General features: G+C 35.3%; 2 protein-coding genes across 3 annotated transcripts in view; one reads left to right on the top strand and one right to left on the bottom strand.

Moving 5' to 3' along the window:
• LOC109044708 (TWIK-related acid-sensitive K[+] channel 7) overlaps positions 1 to 6,546 on the top strand; it is a 35,701-nt gene extending 29,155 nt beyond the window's left edge. For both annotated transcript variants that reach the window (XM_019062543.2, XM_072305500.1), the window contains one exon: positions 696 to 6,546. In XM_019062543.2, coding sequence (XP_018918088.1) covers positions 696 to 933 — 238 coding nt within the window. In that variant the 3' untranslated portion in view covers positions 934 to 6,546. The remainder of the gene's footprint in view (positions 1 to 695) is intronic.
• Positions 6,547 to 8,580: 2,034 nt separating this feature from the next.
• Positions 8,581 to 16,508, bottom strand: LOC109044706 (myotubularin-related protein 9). Its single transcript, XM_019062541.2, has 8 exons — positions 15,835 to 16,508; positions 14,940 to 15,105; positions 13,693 to 14,070; positions 12,859 to 13,154; positions 11,936 to 12,042; positions 11,132 to 11,364; positions 10,184 to 10,353; positions 8,581 to 8,874 (listed from the first exon to the last, which is right to left on the bottom strand). The coding sequence occupies exons 1-8, from the start codon at positions 15,982 to 15,984 to the stop codon at positions 8,650 to 8,652; spliced, it is 1,725 nt and encodes a 574-aa protein (XP_018918086.1). The 5' UTR covers positions 15,985 to 16,508; the 3' UTR covers positions 8,581 to 8,649.
• Positions 16,509 to 17,551: the final 1,043 nt, after the last annotated feature.

The following is a 17,551-nucleotide window of genomic DNA, read 5'->3' as shown; positions in this document are numbered from 1 at the left end:
ACATTTTCTTATCACAAATGTGGCACAATTTCAAAGGAGATATTCTTGGTATCATATTCACATAAAAATAAACTCTGGCAATCTCACCTCGAGTTACTAACTTCTAAAATCTAACTTCGGCAATTTTTGCAAAATGAACTATAAACGCATATGGCTAACATCGAAAAATTATGAGGGGGGGAGTCCACCGCGGCACCGAGATGGGCTGATGGCGATTTCCCGGGCCGCTTCGAGGAGCAAGTCCACCTCTGCTCTTTTTTCTCATTTATTTCTTCTAATTTTCTTTTACGGTTTCCCCCTCCCTCTTTCCTCTTACCCCCCTTTTTCTCCCATCTCTTTCTTTCTTTTTCCTCTTTTTTTCTTTCTCTTCTTTTTTTCTTTTTCTTCTTTTTTTCTTTTTTTCTTTTTTCTTTTTCTTCTTTTTTTCTTTTTCTTCTTTTTTTCTTTTTCTTCTTTTTTTCTTTTTTGATTTTTCTGTATTCCTTTTTTTCTTATTTTTATTTTTTCCTTTTTCTTCTTATTTTTCTTTTTTTCTCTTTCTTTCTTTCTTTTCTTTTTTTTCTTTTTTGATTTTGATTTTTCTTTTCTTCGTATTTTTATTTTTTTGCTTTAAATGCCATATCTATAAGACGGCCTTATTAGCGCCTGTTATTTTTCGCGTTCTGATTTGTGACGAAATTCTTTCCGGTTTCCAGGAACGCGGAGGACCGGCGGGAAGACGAGCTGCACGAGTCGCTGCACCCCCTGACGCTGGACGGGGACGTGGCGACGCTGAGCGGGCGCATGCTCATCGGGCACCAGTCGGGCGACAGCGACCAGGCCTCCATATGCTCGTGCACCTGCCTCGGGGCCGGCCACTGCAGCGCCCACCATTTCATCACCGATCCTGCCTACACTCTCGCCCTTAACGCTGCCAAAAGGGCGTCCGTCTAAACCACCCCGACGCACACTGGATCCAGTCAGTAGGAGCAGAGGTCGGACAAAATTCGGAAACTGTAAATGCTAATACTGCCGTCCCACGGAGGATCGAGTCAATGAAAGAGGTCGGACAAACTTTAGAAACTTAAAAAGCTCATTACTCCGTTTATACAAGACCTCGAGGTTCTAAAATGGGTTCCATTGGTTTCCTCGTGAAATTTTCCATAAGAAGCACCCCTTAAAGTTTAAAATGAGATGAAATGAACGTAAAAATTTGCAATTTTAGTCAAAAATTTCATGTCCAACCTCTCCAATTGACTCGATCCACTGTGCGTCCTACGGAAGAACGCCGTATGAACCTTCAAGCGTTGTCAAATTTCCTTTGATAAAACACGAAAAATACCTAATTTCATGGTAAACTTAAGAATTTTTTTCTTCCAATTTTTTAGACAATTTTGTTCGCAATTTCATCTAAAGTTCCTGAAAATTTCAAGTAAAAATATTCATAACATTCCTCAAAAATAAACATTTTATCGGAGGAAATTTGGCAACTCTCGAATGTTCTTACGGCGTTCTTCCTTAGCACGGCAGAATAACTCCGTCTATAAAAAACTTGGAGGTGTTGAAAGTGGTTCCATTGGTTTCCTCGTGAAATTTACTTCCAGAAACACCCCTTGAAATTTAAAATGTGACGAATTAAACATCAAAATTTGCAGTTTTTGTTAAAAATTTCATGACCGACTTCTCTGATTGACTTGATTTAGTGTGCGACGTCCGGTGAAAAGTCGAAAAATCAAATAGCAGCTTTGGCCAAACGTTGCGGAGATATTGCGATAAAATCGTGATGAAAGTTGCGATAAAATTGAAGATTTGAAATTTCGGTGGAATTGTGATGATGTAAAAAAAAATGCAAAACCTGAAGTAATTTTCTGCGATGTATTTCATTGCACCTTTTCTTTGCCGAATGCTACATCAGGAGTGTCGATTCTATTTCCTCAAAATGTTTACTATAAAAATACTATTGAGAGGAACTATTACAACGAGAACTTTTTAATATTTTGAAACAAGAAGTAGCTCAATTAGAATGAGGTCGCAATTTTTTCTGCTAATCCCATGTATTGAGATTAAGTGGTATAGTTAAAATGGATGAACTAATTTTACTGGAAACTTGGAAATAGATAGCAAACGCAAGTTATGTGACGAAATTGAAAATTTCAAACCTAAGTTCAATGTTATGATAAGATCAGCGAGATATAGTGCAAATTTGAATATTATCTTCTCTTTCTCTTCCTTTTCTTTAAAACAAAAACAAAAACAATGCAAGATGGATCTCACTACCAAGATTGAAATGCTTAAAATTCTAATCTATGATTGTATGTAGATTAAAATGAGTCACAAGCTGTGAGTAAAGTAAAAACATGAATTTATTTATGTAGTTGGTCACAGGTAAAATTAGGGTACAACAAACCATTTTCTGGTGGAACAGACATTAACATCACATTTAGACATTTTCCTAGAAAAAAAAGAGAAAAAAAAACCAGTCATGTATATATTTTTTATGTAATACTTTGAGATCAAGCAAATTCATATACTTCCATTTAATTATGCTGAATTTCTTTAGAAAAGACAGTTAGGTCTTGGTTTTCTTTACGGTTAACATCAGAACTAATAATTGTCAGATCTTAGAAAAGAATCATTCGATTCTTCATTTAATAACAACAATAATGACTTCCTAATAATTTAAAAATCGTTCCAAAATTTGGAAAAACTGATTTTGACAGAGATGAACTTCTCTGTTATTGAAATATTCTTGGGGAAAAAAAAGAAGAAATACCTAAATTGATAGGTAAATAGAGCTGGGATAAATAAATGATAAGTTGCACATGATAAAAATTTCAGACACCTCCGTAAACTTTTTAGTCCTCACAAGCATGGCACTTTTTATACGTACCTACTGTAAAAACACATTGGTGTGCTCAAAGTAGTATTAGGCATTTGCTCAAAAAAACCACTGGCACGTTTGAAAAAATGTATGGACACAAACTTTACACTGACATTTCCGTTTCTTTTAATTTTATCTTGCAAACAGGTAGATGAATATGGTGTGCAATGATCAAAGGAAAAAGGGATTTTCAATCCCTTATTCCCCAATATTCGATTGAAAAAATATAACAGGATATTTGAGTTGGTACTGCATGATTCATTATGATAAAATTGAGTCGTTTTCATCAGAAAAAATAAATCCATAAAAATAAAGATAGGTACACGTGCAGAAACTCATAAATCTTTGTTTCTCTCCTCAATGGCTGAGGAAATGCAAAATTACCACATTGTTAATTCACAAAAGTTAAGCGAAGTTTCTCCAAAAAGTAGAAAAGAAAACAGCTGTAAGACATTATGATTAGAAAATTAATGAAAGAACTCTTGATAAGGTCTAATTTCTTCACATCTAACACGGCCCTTGCCAAAAATTGGCAGTTAATAGTAATCAGGGCATTACCTACTATGTAGTTGGCTAACCCACCAATTAACTTAGATTGGAGGTATGAGGCTTTGATTTATAAAAATTACAGTAAGTTTTAAGCACAAAACAAGTTTTCTGCTTTCAAAGTTTTAAGTCACTCTTTCACTTTGATCATCAAGGAGAAAATGAGAAGAGGATCATAGAACGCTTACTTGGATACAATAGAGAAATTTTTTTAAAAAAACAAAAAACAAAAGGAGGATTATAAACTGAGAGAATTTCAACACCTAGAGATAGAATTCATTTCGAAGATCATAAAATGAAACAATAAATATTATACTGGGATTTTTTAAAGAATATTTTTTAAGAAAGTACATACTATTTTTTTAAAAGTTATGTTTGTAAATTTTACTTGTAACAATGCATATTTATATCAAAATGTGTGCTTAATTTGATGTAAAATTGGGAGATGAAGAAAAGTTACACCCGTTGGCCAGACTTTGAAAGCGCAGATTCTCATAACTGTGCTTTTTTGGGTTACCTCAGAATAGATGTGTGCGTAGCATGGAGATATATAAAGTGACCTTTGAGGGTGCTTAACTTTGAGAAGATGATCCTTAATGGATTTTCTTAGAGGTTGCCAAAACATTAATAGTTTAAGCTTTGCACTCACCAGGCAAGAAAAAAGAGATCGGCTGATGATTTTCTGGCGGAATTAAAAGAGAAATTGACAAAATAGACCACAAGATAGGATAGGAGTTTGACATTTAAAAAGCATGTGTCTTCATCGAAATTCCACACAAAGTCATAAGTGAAAAATTAACTTTCGTAGTTCACACTGTACGTAGTTAGTTCGAACTTCCCGCTTGTCAAAAAACCAGAATCAACGTGAAAAACCAGAAATTTAAAAATGAAACTGTTCGTTCAGGGAAATAACTGAAGCATCCTTTCACATAAATGTCCTTCCTTTTGTAATACAAGGCATCACTAATCTTGAAAAAAAAAAAAAAATATGAGCTAACTCCTTCAATTAAGAAGTATACTAAATTAGTTTAGTCCTCTACTTGACTCGAATAGTCTTTCAGTTTTTATGAGTGGGAAGTATGAGCTAACGTTTAAAAAACAGTATTTTCTCATTTACAAATTGAATTTGATCAGTTCCGATAAATCTAATGTATTCTGTGAAACAATAAAAATAAGTTTACACAATAAGAAGTTTGATGAAGAAACAAGTGTTTTGATGTATAATTTTGTAACTCTCTAGTGGTCTATTGAACTCAGATTTTAAACGAACAAGTTAAAAAAGTTAACGAACAAGTTAAATTTGCAAAAAAAATGAAACAAACACTTTTCTCCGTACTTTTATACATCCCTCCCACAACCTCAAATAACCTCAAGCACTGTAAAAATGTAAAAATTATGATGTAAGTTGATTCAGAAAATGTGAAAACAAGTTTTGAGCATAAAAAAATATGTACGTCATTATTGTCGATGTTCTTAGGAGATCATGGTATCTACTGTGAATCAGTCATTAACTTGTACAGGTAACTTTAATATAGTTGGGTGTTCTTATACATATTGTGTGATAGTTAACTGTTCTAGATTAAATACCTCAGATTAAACTTAGTTCCAAAAGACAATTGATCCTGCCCATCACACAAATACATATTTAAGATGCAAAATTGGTTGATTGAGGCTTTAAAGCACTGCACTTGGGACGCGCAAGTTGGGGGTCAAAAGCTTTGCTACAATCTGTCAAAGGAAATCTGATCAAGCCCTTTGTTGGCTCCTCGCGCAAACATTGGTCACCAGCTTGCAATGCCTGAATTGCCGCACAGTTACTTTTTTATTTTCACAAACGCACATTCACACAAGCTATGTAATCAGAAGGTGGTAGAACTACATAAGAGAATGTAATCTTGATGGAAAACTAAGACAATTTTGGCATTTACATTGAACTTTTCTTAAACTCAGTTTGACAGACTAAATTGATTCAATTAGGTACTAATAAAACAGTTTTCTGAGATAAATCTGGTTTGATAAACCTAGGAATTCTTTGATCGAGTTCCATCAGACTGTGTTGCCAAACTATGGCAGAAGTTCATATCCATAGACAAAGTCTTGTTTGGATTGAAACTCGGATAATAACTAAAATCGGTAATTTGAAATAAAAATAAACTTCAAATATGACACTTGAAACACTTGCATTAATGCTTTTGCATTCTGGCAATGAAAGTTTAATTTGTGTGATTTGTGGGATCAAAATAGACTGATTTAATTACCACCGCAAAGATTTTGGTATTTAGACACTGCAATAGTTTTGAAGGGAGGGACCATCCTAAAATGTTCACGGCAAAGAATTTTGCTCTTTTTACATTCCCAATGTTAAAAGATTGACTGCGAGTATAACACCTACAGTGGAACATTCTGGGGTCGCATCCGTCAAAATCAAAGATAAAATGTGTGATGAAACTTATCCATCCACCTCAATTTTTCAATTTAATTTTTTTCTGGGAAAAGGGAAAAAACTGTGATTTTTTAAGACAAGACGATTGTTCCCAACAATCTTAAAACTTTTAAACCACACATCACAATCAACGTTGATGACAACCTGACATGATACTGAGTTGGGTTGTTCTTCTTAAAACGAAATATTACGCAGACATTTTAAAGAAATGGAACTGAGATAAGTGCTTTTAATACTTGATAAGCTGATTGAGTTTAAGGCAATTTTATCAATGACTCAATCATACTAAAGCATAGGTTGGCGAAAAGTGAGAAAACTTTCAAGTACCTACACTGAGCGCCATACAACAAGCAGACTCAGAACCAAAAACGATGCAGTCATTAAATCAGTCTATGTTTAATTTGATGATTAGTGATGCGTGTTTGACATTGACAGCTTGGTAAAGCAATGCATCACAAGTCTTGCTCAAATAGACACAATAAGGCTCATAGTTGTCGAATCTTGCTCGGAAGACTAGATCTCAAAGCAAAGAATTCAATCCGTTATGTTGTCCTCTAGTATCGTTTGGCATCTATGATAAAGCTGATGTTACACTGATGTAAACTACATGACTTGCTTCCATGATTTTTTTATTTTCCTTTTTCACACAAATTTATTTTACCTTTAAGACAAAATAAATGTTGATGTTTGCAAATTATACGAATTTTTCTTCATTATTTTCTTTATCCGGCAGTTAAAAGCTTTCACACTTATGATTCAAGTCCAAAAGCAGGAATCAGCACTTAAAGATTCCAAGATTGAGATTGTTGCATTTGTTTTAAAAAAAGAAAAGAGGAAAACAATATGAGTTATTTTGAAAATTTTATAAAATATTCTCAACAAGGTGATGAACAGTCACTGAATGTTTTAAAAACAAAATTGTTTTCTCTTCAGTTAAAATTAGTGAGAATATGAGATGAGATTTACAACATCCCTAATTATTTCATACTTATCTTTCTTTTTTCTGACAACACACGTCAATTAATGGTGGTAGGAGTTTCTGAGGGCTAAGGATAAATACCACCTATCAATTTTCGCAAAAGTGAGCTGGCAACTTTGCCACATTCTACGGTATAAAATTCAAAATCTGATGTCTTTAATTTTTTTCAACTCTGCATGAGAGCACAGAGCGCTTTAATGATTCTTTAACGTATGAGAAAAAGAAAAAGAAAGAAAAGGGGGAAAAATGCAGAATGAACCTCAAAATCACGAAAATGATGAAGTTTTTTCTTCGTCCTGTAAAATCTTCTTTTTACAGACGGGCAGTGTTGTTCCTTAGCCGTTGACATCCAACATTTCTTACGGATATTATCCTTGGTGAACAAAGCAGTTATGCCAGTTTAAAAATAATATGATGGTTCTATTTGTTCAAAGGTTGGAAAGATCAGAATTCTAAAACTTGAAGCCTAATATATGGAATTTGATGGGTTAAAAATAAAAAACAAAAATCCTGAATACATATTTTCTGGGAGAAATTGGATAACTCCTCCAGTGGTTCCACCTCAAAATTGGAGTCCATGCTCTTCTATTCTGACATGATAAACTGAGAATAGCAGGATATATTCAGATGACTAGGTGCACTGGGTCAGATCAAATGAAAAATTACTGGCAAAAATGTTATACTTGTGCATAAAGGACAAAAAATACTTAGAAATGCATCCGGTTTAAAGCAAACAGCACAGAATTCTATATTGCAAATCATATTTGCAATCTAGAGTGAAAAATACTGCTTAGTTGTTAAAGATAATATTAAAACGCTTAAAAAATGTCCTTAAAAGAAAGGGGAAAAAATGAATATTGTGACAGAGCTTATCATCCCAACTTGTATGGCTGGATCTAACCATCAAAATAAATTATAAAAGGACGTTTGTTCTTAAAATGAGTACATGAAGAAATTTGGAAAACTATACAGAATGTTTTTGCATACGAAAAGTAATACTCAAGTTGAGCAGATACAGCAAACAATGGCCTTCTTATTAAAATTTTGATCTGAAAAAGTTACACATGACAGCTAAAATGAGGGACGAAAGATTTGTTTCTTTTGTAAGATAATAAAATAATTGAGCAAAACACTGAAATCAATAATTCATGCCCAGACCCACATCAGCTTGACTTCAATAAAATTGGAGGTAGCAGCGGATGACCAAAGTGCGAAACCTTGTATCTCCATTTGCGGCAATGCAGACTTCTTGTAATACTTCATTTTTTCTTTGAAAAACTAGTCAGAGTAATTTCATGAAAACTTCTTTGATATTCCTTCTCTATTGGCAGAATATTCCGCAAGAATATTAAGCTATAAAGTTGACTTGTTTCTATTTGAAAAAATAAAATAGGAGCAAAAAGTGTGAAAAAGCGCTATGAAAATAAATGGTTTCACACTTTAGCCATCGAAATGTTTCTCCAATGTAGCTTTTCTGACCTTTTTTGTGCGTACTCCACAAAAAAGGCGAAAAAAAGGTCCTCATAAGGGATCATCTGTGAAACTGAGGTTTTTGTTAAAAAAATAAAATTTCCCTTTGAAAAGATTACCCGTCTGATCAGAGGGGAGGCTCTGGTTACAACATTTGGTAAATGGTTCACAGGGGAATCAACTTTGATCAGTTTAGAAGGACTGATTACTTGTTCAAACATGCAGAAAAAGGAAACATTGTGTCTTTATAGCCTGAGATACTCTGTTTCAGAAGTTCCAGGAACCTCTGAAAAATTAAAAGCTCCGAGAAATTTTTTCAATTACCAAAACGACTCTGAGAGCTGGCGATGTTCATAACACCAGCCTGGTAATTCCATTTTCCATTTCATTGATACTAGTAGATAAAATTCCTGCTTGGACGGCTTCCTTTTCGAGTTCTGTGAGTTGTTTCTTTAGTTTAGCTGCCTTCGTACGGAGCTCTCTGTCAGTTGCTTTGAGTTGGTAGATGGCATCCCATGATTCTTTGACGTGAGTTTGATCGACGGACCACTTCAGAAACAACTCTCGCCACAAAACCTGTGGAAGAATTAGGAAAATAGTTTTGAGATACATTAATTTCTACAGGTGAAAGAACTATAAGCCTGTATCTTTTCTTGTCAAAGACAGTGCTAATTAAATTTAGAGCGAAAAATTGCACTGTTGGTACACTAAGAATTTTCAAGAAAACTATGTGCCTTCAGACAATTGGACATATTTATGCTAAATGGAATTATGGGCAAGTGGAAAGATGGGGTGTGCTCGTTACTGCTCGGGCCATAAGAATGAAGGGGAAATATAAAGAGCCAGTGATGTCAGCGGCAATGACAGGAGCGGTGACGATCGGCAACGCGACCTATCCACAACACTCTTGTCACATGACCACTGCTCACGAGTTAGCGCTCAGTTCCTTTTGATTTATTGTAAAATCCCCCTTTTCAATTTTCTCACCAGGAACTACATTCACTTTTAAATTGTTTCTTATGCAGCTTGCACAAGTACACCCCATCTTCCCACTTGCACATAATTCCTTTTAGCATAAATACATCCAATTTTGAATGAAAACATAACTAATCAGGAAAAAACAATTATGAAACATGGCCTACACTGTATGTATCAAGGTGGTGAAATAATGCTAGGTCCACACTATTTCGGGAGGTTAAATGAGGCCAAAACAGTTCGAAAATATCAATTAGAGTCAAGAATATTGAGCTCTAATGAGTACCAGTATAATATGTAGAGAGTTTAATATTTTTTACTCTAATTGAAATTTGTGAACTTTTTGGCCTTGTTTTCCCTGCAAAATAGTGTGGACCAAGCACCATTTTACCACTTTATCATAGCAAATGAGGGTTGCTTAAATCGATCAAAGTGGTGATTGGTAATTCCTGATCAGATTTTTGGAGGAGAAATTGTGGCGATAGCTGATCCATGCCATTCATAAAACAGCTCGAATTTTAAAAAATTTGTAACATAAATTTTGATGGACAAAGTACAAAACCATGTATCTCCGTTAGCGACATTACAGACTTCCTGTAATATCATACTTTATTCTTTCTTCGGAAAATCAGTCAACGTAACTTTTTAAAAATTTCCTTGTGATTCCTCCTCTGTTAAAAAAGTATTCTGTATAAATTTTAAGCTATAAGGTTGGCTCTTCAATCAAATAAAATAGGAGCGGAAATTTTGAAAAATTGCAGTACAGATACATCGATTCACACTTCGGTCATTGATTTGAATAATTTTATACGCTGGGTTCTTTTCACTCTAGCTGAGTAAAGTTTCATTCAAAATACAAGCAGCCGACACTCTGAGAAAAGGGAATTCTTTTTGGAGGAAACATACTTACCAGACTAACAGGAGCAACAGAGGGCCAAATTATGCGACTATTAGGGTCATACAAAGGATTCAATAATGTGTGTAAGATCTCTGGACGGTTCAGGTAAGACCATAGACTAGTTGTTTTTTCGCTTAAATTTAAACTGATTCGTTCCGCTTCACAGTCCCCAAGGAATGTTCCTAAAAATGCAAAATTAACAATTAGAAAAAAACAAGCAAATACAACACTCATCCCCACTCTGATCATATACTACAAGTCCAGTCACACTTTCATGTTTGCATGGGACCGGAAACACAAGCCAACTTGAGCATGTTATTTACATGCTATAAGTGGGCTCATTGCAAAGTGAACGTACCACTAAAACAGGGTAAGCATTTATGCCCCATAGAATAAGTTTTCTCATTAAAATTTCACTCAGAAAACGTCAATTGTGTTGGAAAAAGCCAAAATCTACTGATGAATGAGAAATCAATATTTATAATTTACAGAACGATCTGTGAATTTCAGCTTCCAGCTTGAGGAAAAACCAAACTTATCGCAGGTCAGATCAACCAATTTAGATAAATCAATATTTCTTAGAGATGACTCAAGTTTTGCATCCTGAAAATTTCCTACATCCCTTGATATAAGAAACATCTAAAACTGTCAATAGAAATTTAGCCCTCAGGAGATATGACTTAATAGCAAAGTGCACTAATATTTACTTGTTAACCACCTTGATTCAAGGAGACTTTGGTTTTTTAGTAAGCGGCAAGTTTGAATCAACAATGATGAGAACAATTTTCACTGACTTAGGAGTAGAATTTACACTTTTTTGATGAGTCTACTATATTCTAGATTTTATACAGCTTTAATTCCGAGACCCTTCTCAAAATGCCTTCCAAACTGGCTTTAGTTGCTATGAATATCATCTCACTGAAATCTGTTACGGCTGAAATAAAAAAATAAACCACATACCGAAATCAGAAGCGTACGAATGTTGAAAGAGGAGACTGAGAAATGAAGGAGTGAACTCGAAACTAAATAGGAACTGGTTCTGAATCTGGTATATACAGTCTAAAAACAGAAGAAACGTTGGAGCTTGAGCTTTGGTGCGACCAGTGCTGGTTGTGGAGAAACAGCCACGTTTGTGACGGGTCCAAAATGGATGGCCGGCTTGAAGCCATTCCCGCTCGATCAAAGCTTCCAGCCTAAAATAGACAGAACCATTGAAAATTATCAATACAATCAATCATAATTCACCTTTTTTTAGACAGTAAATTACCAACTGTTTATACTTTTATTTTGTCATTATTATTAATTTCAACAACTAAAACGCTTTGACATGACAGAATTAAATATTTAAAAATGGATTAAACAAGGGAAAAAAATAAAAATACTAAAAAGGAGTTAAGTTTTTAAGTCAAAGGCTCATTTTCAACCAATTTAAATGACTAAAAACTCGATTGGAGACCCGCTCACAATTGTTACCACTTAGCCACTCCTGCCTTTTCGGTGTTCTAATGTATCAGCCTCGTTTTGCCCATGTTTTAATTTTTTATTCAGTCATGTTCATATTTTTAAGGCTGCAGCATTTGGGCATTATCCTTTACTTTCTATACTTAAGTAACATTTTAGGGAATTCACAACATTATTCAGAAACAGGTATTTAAAATACCTACATACACAGGTTGCACAGTGTTGAAGATAAACGTAAGATTTTTTGAATGAGTTATTGATCTCGCCAAAAATTTGAATAGTCTTTAGAGATAAGGAACTTACCCTCGAATAGTACGACAATCAGGATTTAAAATAACTTGAGCTAAAGAGGTTACAAGTAATGTGGCATCCATTCCGTCTGCTCCATGCACCAATACTGACCATCCTTCCTGGAAATTAAAAAAAGAAAATTTTAAACTTTTAAGGTTGAACGGTGCAAACAAAATATTTTTGGGTTTCATGCAAGAAAAGTGTGAGCAAAGAATTGGAGAGAACACTTAGATTGATGGCCTAAGAGTGAAACTTCGTTTGCCTCTTTGCAGAGTTCCTGTCATACTTCATTGTTTCTTCGTTAACTAAGTAGTCGACGTAATTCCTTGAACACTGCCTCAATTTTGCTTTTCTTTTCACAGAACATTTCGTAAGGAGTTCAAGCTATAAAGTTGGCTTGTTCTCTTTGAAAAAATAAAAAAGGAGCATAAATTGTGAAACACCGCAAATGAGATATGTGATTTCATATTTCGACCATCAAAATGAAGAGTGCCATGCTAGAAAATCGCAAGAACGAGCACGAGTGTCAAAAAAATTATACAGAATTTATTACAAAATAACCTCCTTTCCTGGGAATAAATAATGATTCTTTATGAAATGAATTTGATAGTTTTACTAAATCTCTATAAGTAAAAATAGATAAATAAAATAATTTGGAGGCCTTTCCTGATGAAGTCAATGAAGAGGTCCTTTTTTCATTTAAAGCAGTTCTAGCTTTCAAACTTCCACGGTGACTGGCAAGAGAGTAGCCCACAAGGGCTAATCCCGCGCTTTTTAGTCCCGGCCCCCCTCCGTCCCTACTGAAAAACCAGTCCCAGGCAACCATTGTTTGGATTCATCAAACTCGGGTCGCCCGGCTAACCCGGGACCTCCCAATCATAGAGCTAGTTTAAAAACTTAAACACTTAAAATCAAAATGAATGGCCTTTTTTCACCTGATCAAGACACTGTGCTGCAAGACATGCAACATCCAAAGTATTCCGCACATGCGTCAGCCAGTTGCTGGACTCGAGACGGGACAGCCACTTGTCCACAGATGAGTTGGTGTCATTGCATGCTTCTACAAGTTTGCTTAAACTATCCAGAAAAACATGATGCCTCTCAATTGGTCGACTACATCGTCTCCATTGTGGGTAGTGCATTTCCGTCTCAAAGCCACCACCTTTAGTTCGGTCTGATTGCGCTACTGTTTGAGTCCGTGTATCGAATATGTAACCTCGTTTCCCAGGGCCTGGAAAAGGAACAAAGTAAAGAGTTTAACATCTTTCAAATGAAAAATCAGATTTCAGTTGAGTTAACAAAGGCGGTGAGGAATTCTAATTTTTTCGAAATGGAAATTCTGGTAGTTAACAGTGGATTACAAACAAAAATCCTGATTTTTCTTCAGTTCATTTATCTCAAATTGCCGAATGGTTTTGAATAGACCAAATTTTCCAATGATTTACAGTTTAAGCAGATTTTTTGGACATCTAAAAATTTAGAGCAAATTTGTAGATCTTAGAATTCTGAATAATATCTGAAATCTCTGTTTCTTCATTGTTTTTTCTCTCTTGGTAAAAATAATAAAGTAGTATTTTTCAGTAAAGTTTGGATCCAAACTGGTAGAGTTCTGTGGTAGAGGGTGCCCAGCAAATCAGTAATCACTGATAACTGAGACTAACAATAATACCCTCCCTTTTCTCTCACAAAATTTTCTCCTTGGATAAATTCCTTATTTTCATGAGAGGCACAGGAGCTTCTCGACGTAAAAAAAGTGAAATTAAACTTGCCTAATACAGCATTGAGTAATTTTTCATCTTCTTTGCTGCGTCCTGTGAGACCTTGCTTTTTGACAGATCCAGTAAGTGGCTGACTACTCCGTAGTAAAACACAGCCATTTGTGTGCCGATAACAGAGGACGGGAAACCGGCCACCAGAACGGAATTTAGCAGATGCTACTACAACATCATCATCAATACATTTTGGTACAAGCAGTAGACTGGGGTATGTTGGGCAGACAGAGAAGTCTTTATTTACATGAGTCAGTCTCCATTCCTCACTTGCAGTAAGTTTACTGAACTCTGCTTCAGGCCGAAAAGCTGTCCATCCATCCTCCACGATGCGGTACGTAGGACGATACGAGAAAGGGTACAGGAGTGTTACTTTATCTGCAATAAAGTGCACAGTTTTCAAATTACTTACTAAATGTCACTTGGAGAGAGAGAGAAAAAAAAAAAAAAATTGTAACTACCTATCATATGAACTCACTATCGTGGCATAAGATCCTCTTTTTCATAGGGCAAAGTGTTGACTAATAATTTTTCATACTCTTTTTACTTGGAAGGAGTTGAATTCTTGAGTTGTTTTTCACTTCTTCATTCCCACTTTAGGCGGAAAGAGATGTGGGAGACAATCCATACATTGTTCAATGGAAAATATAAAAATAGTTTGAAAAATTAAAGTAATACCTTCCCAATTTTTAAAGCACAGTTGAATTCATGAGTGGAATTTTGTGGTTGTTACTATTTTAAATCAAAATCTCTAATACAGGTGATGGGAGGAAAATAAGGCTACGATGGATATTCAAACTACATAGGGCTAGAATGAATATACTCTCAGAATTTTATCAACTCATCGATTCTTTGAATGTGGCCAAAACGATGCTGAGATAGACTTACCACCCACCTCATCTCCAAACATGCCTTTTTTATTAAGATATAGGAATTAACACACAAAATAAGTTGAGCTCTCCAAACATAAAATGGCGGTATTCAAGACACAAACTTAGTGTTTGGGTGAAGTTTCACAGCAAGTGAAAAGTCAGGACATGTCTAGGTGAAATGGGTATGGTAAGTAAATCAACAATTTTTCTGAACTACTTCTACTTAAATGTAAAAATTATGGTTCATTAAAAAACTGAGAGTAACTATGTTTGTTTTAACATTGGTTTGACTGCCCTCGCATTGTCAATTTCTGAGCTAAAAAAAGGGTAAACTTTTTTTAAAATGCATACTCATTGAGTACATGGAAATCTTACCATTATAAACAACTGATTCTATAGATACGGCTGCATCATTGAAATCATCCGTTGATGAGATTTCAAAAGTTATCACACGAAAGTCTTTGCATTTTATCACAAGATTTCCACCAGGTACATCTTTGGTCACTTTCCTTTCTACTACATCTATATTTTGTTGCAACAGCTGAAACATCAGGGAGAAAATAAAGGTAAGTTACATCCAGCAAATACATCGGGTGAGTACATATCTATGGTCAAACTTGAAAAAAAAGGTAGACAGAGGTGCAAAAGATGCCCCAATCACGATCCTGGAAGGCTTCCACTTATATCTCCACTTACCTATATCTTCGACAAACATCTTCACTTTCTGATTTCCTAGAACTGTTTTTACTCCAGAGTTGTTGAATTTCCTGACATTCAAATAAGTCTTCCTCTTAGATATATTTCATTTTAATTATGCTTCTGTGAAATGCTGCTTGCGAATTCCATGACTTCTCTCGGTCGCGCAACTAAAACCCCTGACTGTTCAGGTTTTCTAGACTGCCAAAAACTCTGATAGGATTAGAAAAAAAATCTGAGCAAAAAGTGATGCAAATTTCTAAGATGATACTTAGCCGGGTTTTTTTTCTTCATTTTTAGAATACTCCAGAAAAAGGAGCCGATTGCATATTTTACTTTGAAATCTGGCATTTAAGTAGCTGCATAAATCAGACTGTTGTCCAGGAGGCAATCACCCAACAGTTGGGAAATTTTTGCGCCCCTGAAAGCAACTCCTGATGTTTTTTTTAATGTATTTCTCTAACCTAAGCCCCTTAGGTGCCACAAAAAAATTTTGAACAAAATCCGTTCATATTTAATGAAAGCACATGGACAGTAAGGGCTAAAAAAACTTTAAAAATGATAGAAAAATTACCCATAATTCTTCTACGCCTTCTTTCCGTGATGAAAAAATTAACTGATGGCCGGTGTTGCAAAGAGTACCTTCCTGAGGGCTCTTATACGGAGGTCCATGCATCGTGACGCCATCCAGCTGGGGGGTGAGAACAAGATGTGCCACATCCATAATGCAGAATTTCGGAAGCAAACGCTTTGTACTAGGGCAGATTTATTTTAAAAACTTGGTACAGAATTGATTTTAAACAGAATAACCAAGGATTCCGTCAATTTAACAGCAACAGCTTGTTCATGAGAGGGAGTGTCACGAACTAAACAATGCACTTAACTCCCTATAAAGTCCAAAAAAATTCATTCTTGTAAAACCTCATGGAGTAGTTGAAATAATTTGTGAAATTCTGGATGGTATGCAGTTTTGTTATGGGAAAATAGCGACGTAGCACAAAAAAACACCGAGGCTGTTGCTGTTATCAAAATCACGAACAGTCACTGAGAGGCATTCTACGACAGCGGTGAATTTTACCTTCGAATAATTTTTAACTTCGGAATAAATTAATCACGGAGACATTTCTGAAATGCTGGCGGAATAAGGAGTGTTCAAATTATGTACATACTCTCTAAATAAGAGAGAAGAATGCGGCACTAATTTACACATTACAAAGAAGATAGGTTAACTCGTAATCAATTTTTGATTTGTTTATCCTGCAGATAACAGTATTGTAGTACTGCATAGTCTCGGTAGAGCGCTCTAGCCGTTCTACAGGTTGTAGGGCGGGAACTTGGTCGAATTATGAATCGGCGCAACTATGCACGGCGAGCGATCCTTATGTATATATTAACGATGAAAGTCCCAAACCACATATCTCGGTTTGCGACAGGGCCGGATTAAGGGGGTGGCCACTAGGGTGGCCCAAATTTGGCGATGTCGGAATTTTTTTGGTCTTACCCCCTAGAACTGTTCCATTTGATCAAAAAACACTCTCCGCCAAGTTTCAGCCAAATCGGATAATATTAACCCGTGCCGACAGAGCCATCTTTTTTATATGGGATTTTACATTGAAAAACACTTTTTTCCGGAAAAATCCATTTTTCGAAAAATGTGTAATTTCTAAAAAAAATCTGAGGTCATATTCGGCTTCAGCAGGAAAAATTGAGTGGGGAAACATGTATTGGACACTTCAAAAAAAAATTTTTATCCCTCGTTATAGCGGCGAAACAACTGAAACATCTAGAAAGCGCTAAATAAGGGTAAAATGACGGTGATAAAACTCAAATAATTACGTACGTCTGCATCTGAAAAAGGAAGCTCATCATATGGTAAGTGTTTCGTAGGTACTTTTTTACGCTGAGTCCGAAAACGCTATCCATTTTTCTCTAGTTCATCAGGATTTTCCGGAAAATCGATTTTCTTGTATAAAAAGAGGGTTTTTCGGGGAAAACTCAATTTTCAAGATATGAACCTCAACATGTGACGGGTGTGTTTTATGTGTTTTTTAACGCCGAGTCCGAAAATGATGTCAAAGTTGCTCCAGTACATCGGGCTTTTCCGGAAAATCGATTTTCTTGTAGAAACAGGGTTTTCCGAGGAAACTTAATTTTTAGGAAATGAACGATCGACTTGTATTCGATGTTTATGGTGTGTTGTTTAACGGTGAATTCAAAAATCATAACCGTTTCCCTCTATTCCACTTAGAGTTTCTGAGGAACGAAATTTTTCCCGTAAAAAAGGGAATTTT

Source organism: Bemisia tabaci, chromosome 10, assembly GCF_918797505.1.
Source record: "Bemisia tabaci chromosome 10, PGI_BMITA_v3".
In the NCBI taxonomy this organism is placed as follows: Eukaryota; Metazoa; Arthropoda; class Insecta; order Hemiptera; family Aleyrodidae; genus Bemisia; species Bemisia tabaci.
This window is presented reverse-complemented; position numbering and strand designations above follow the sequence as displayed.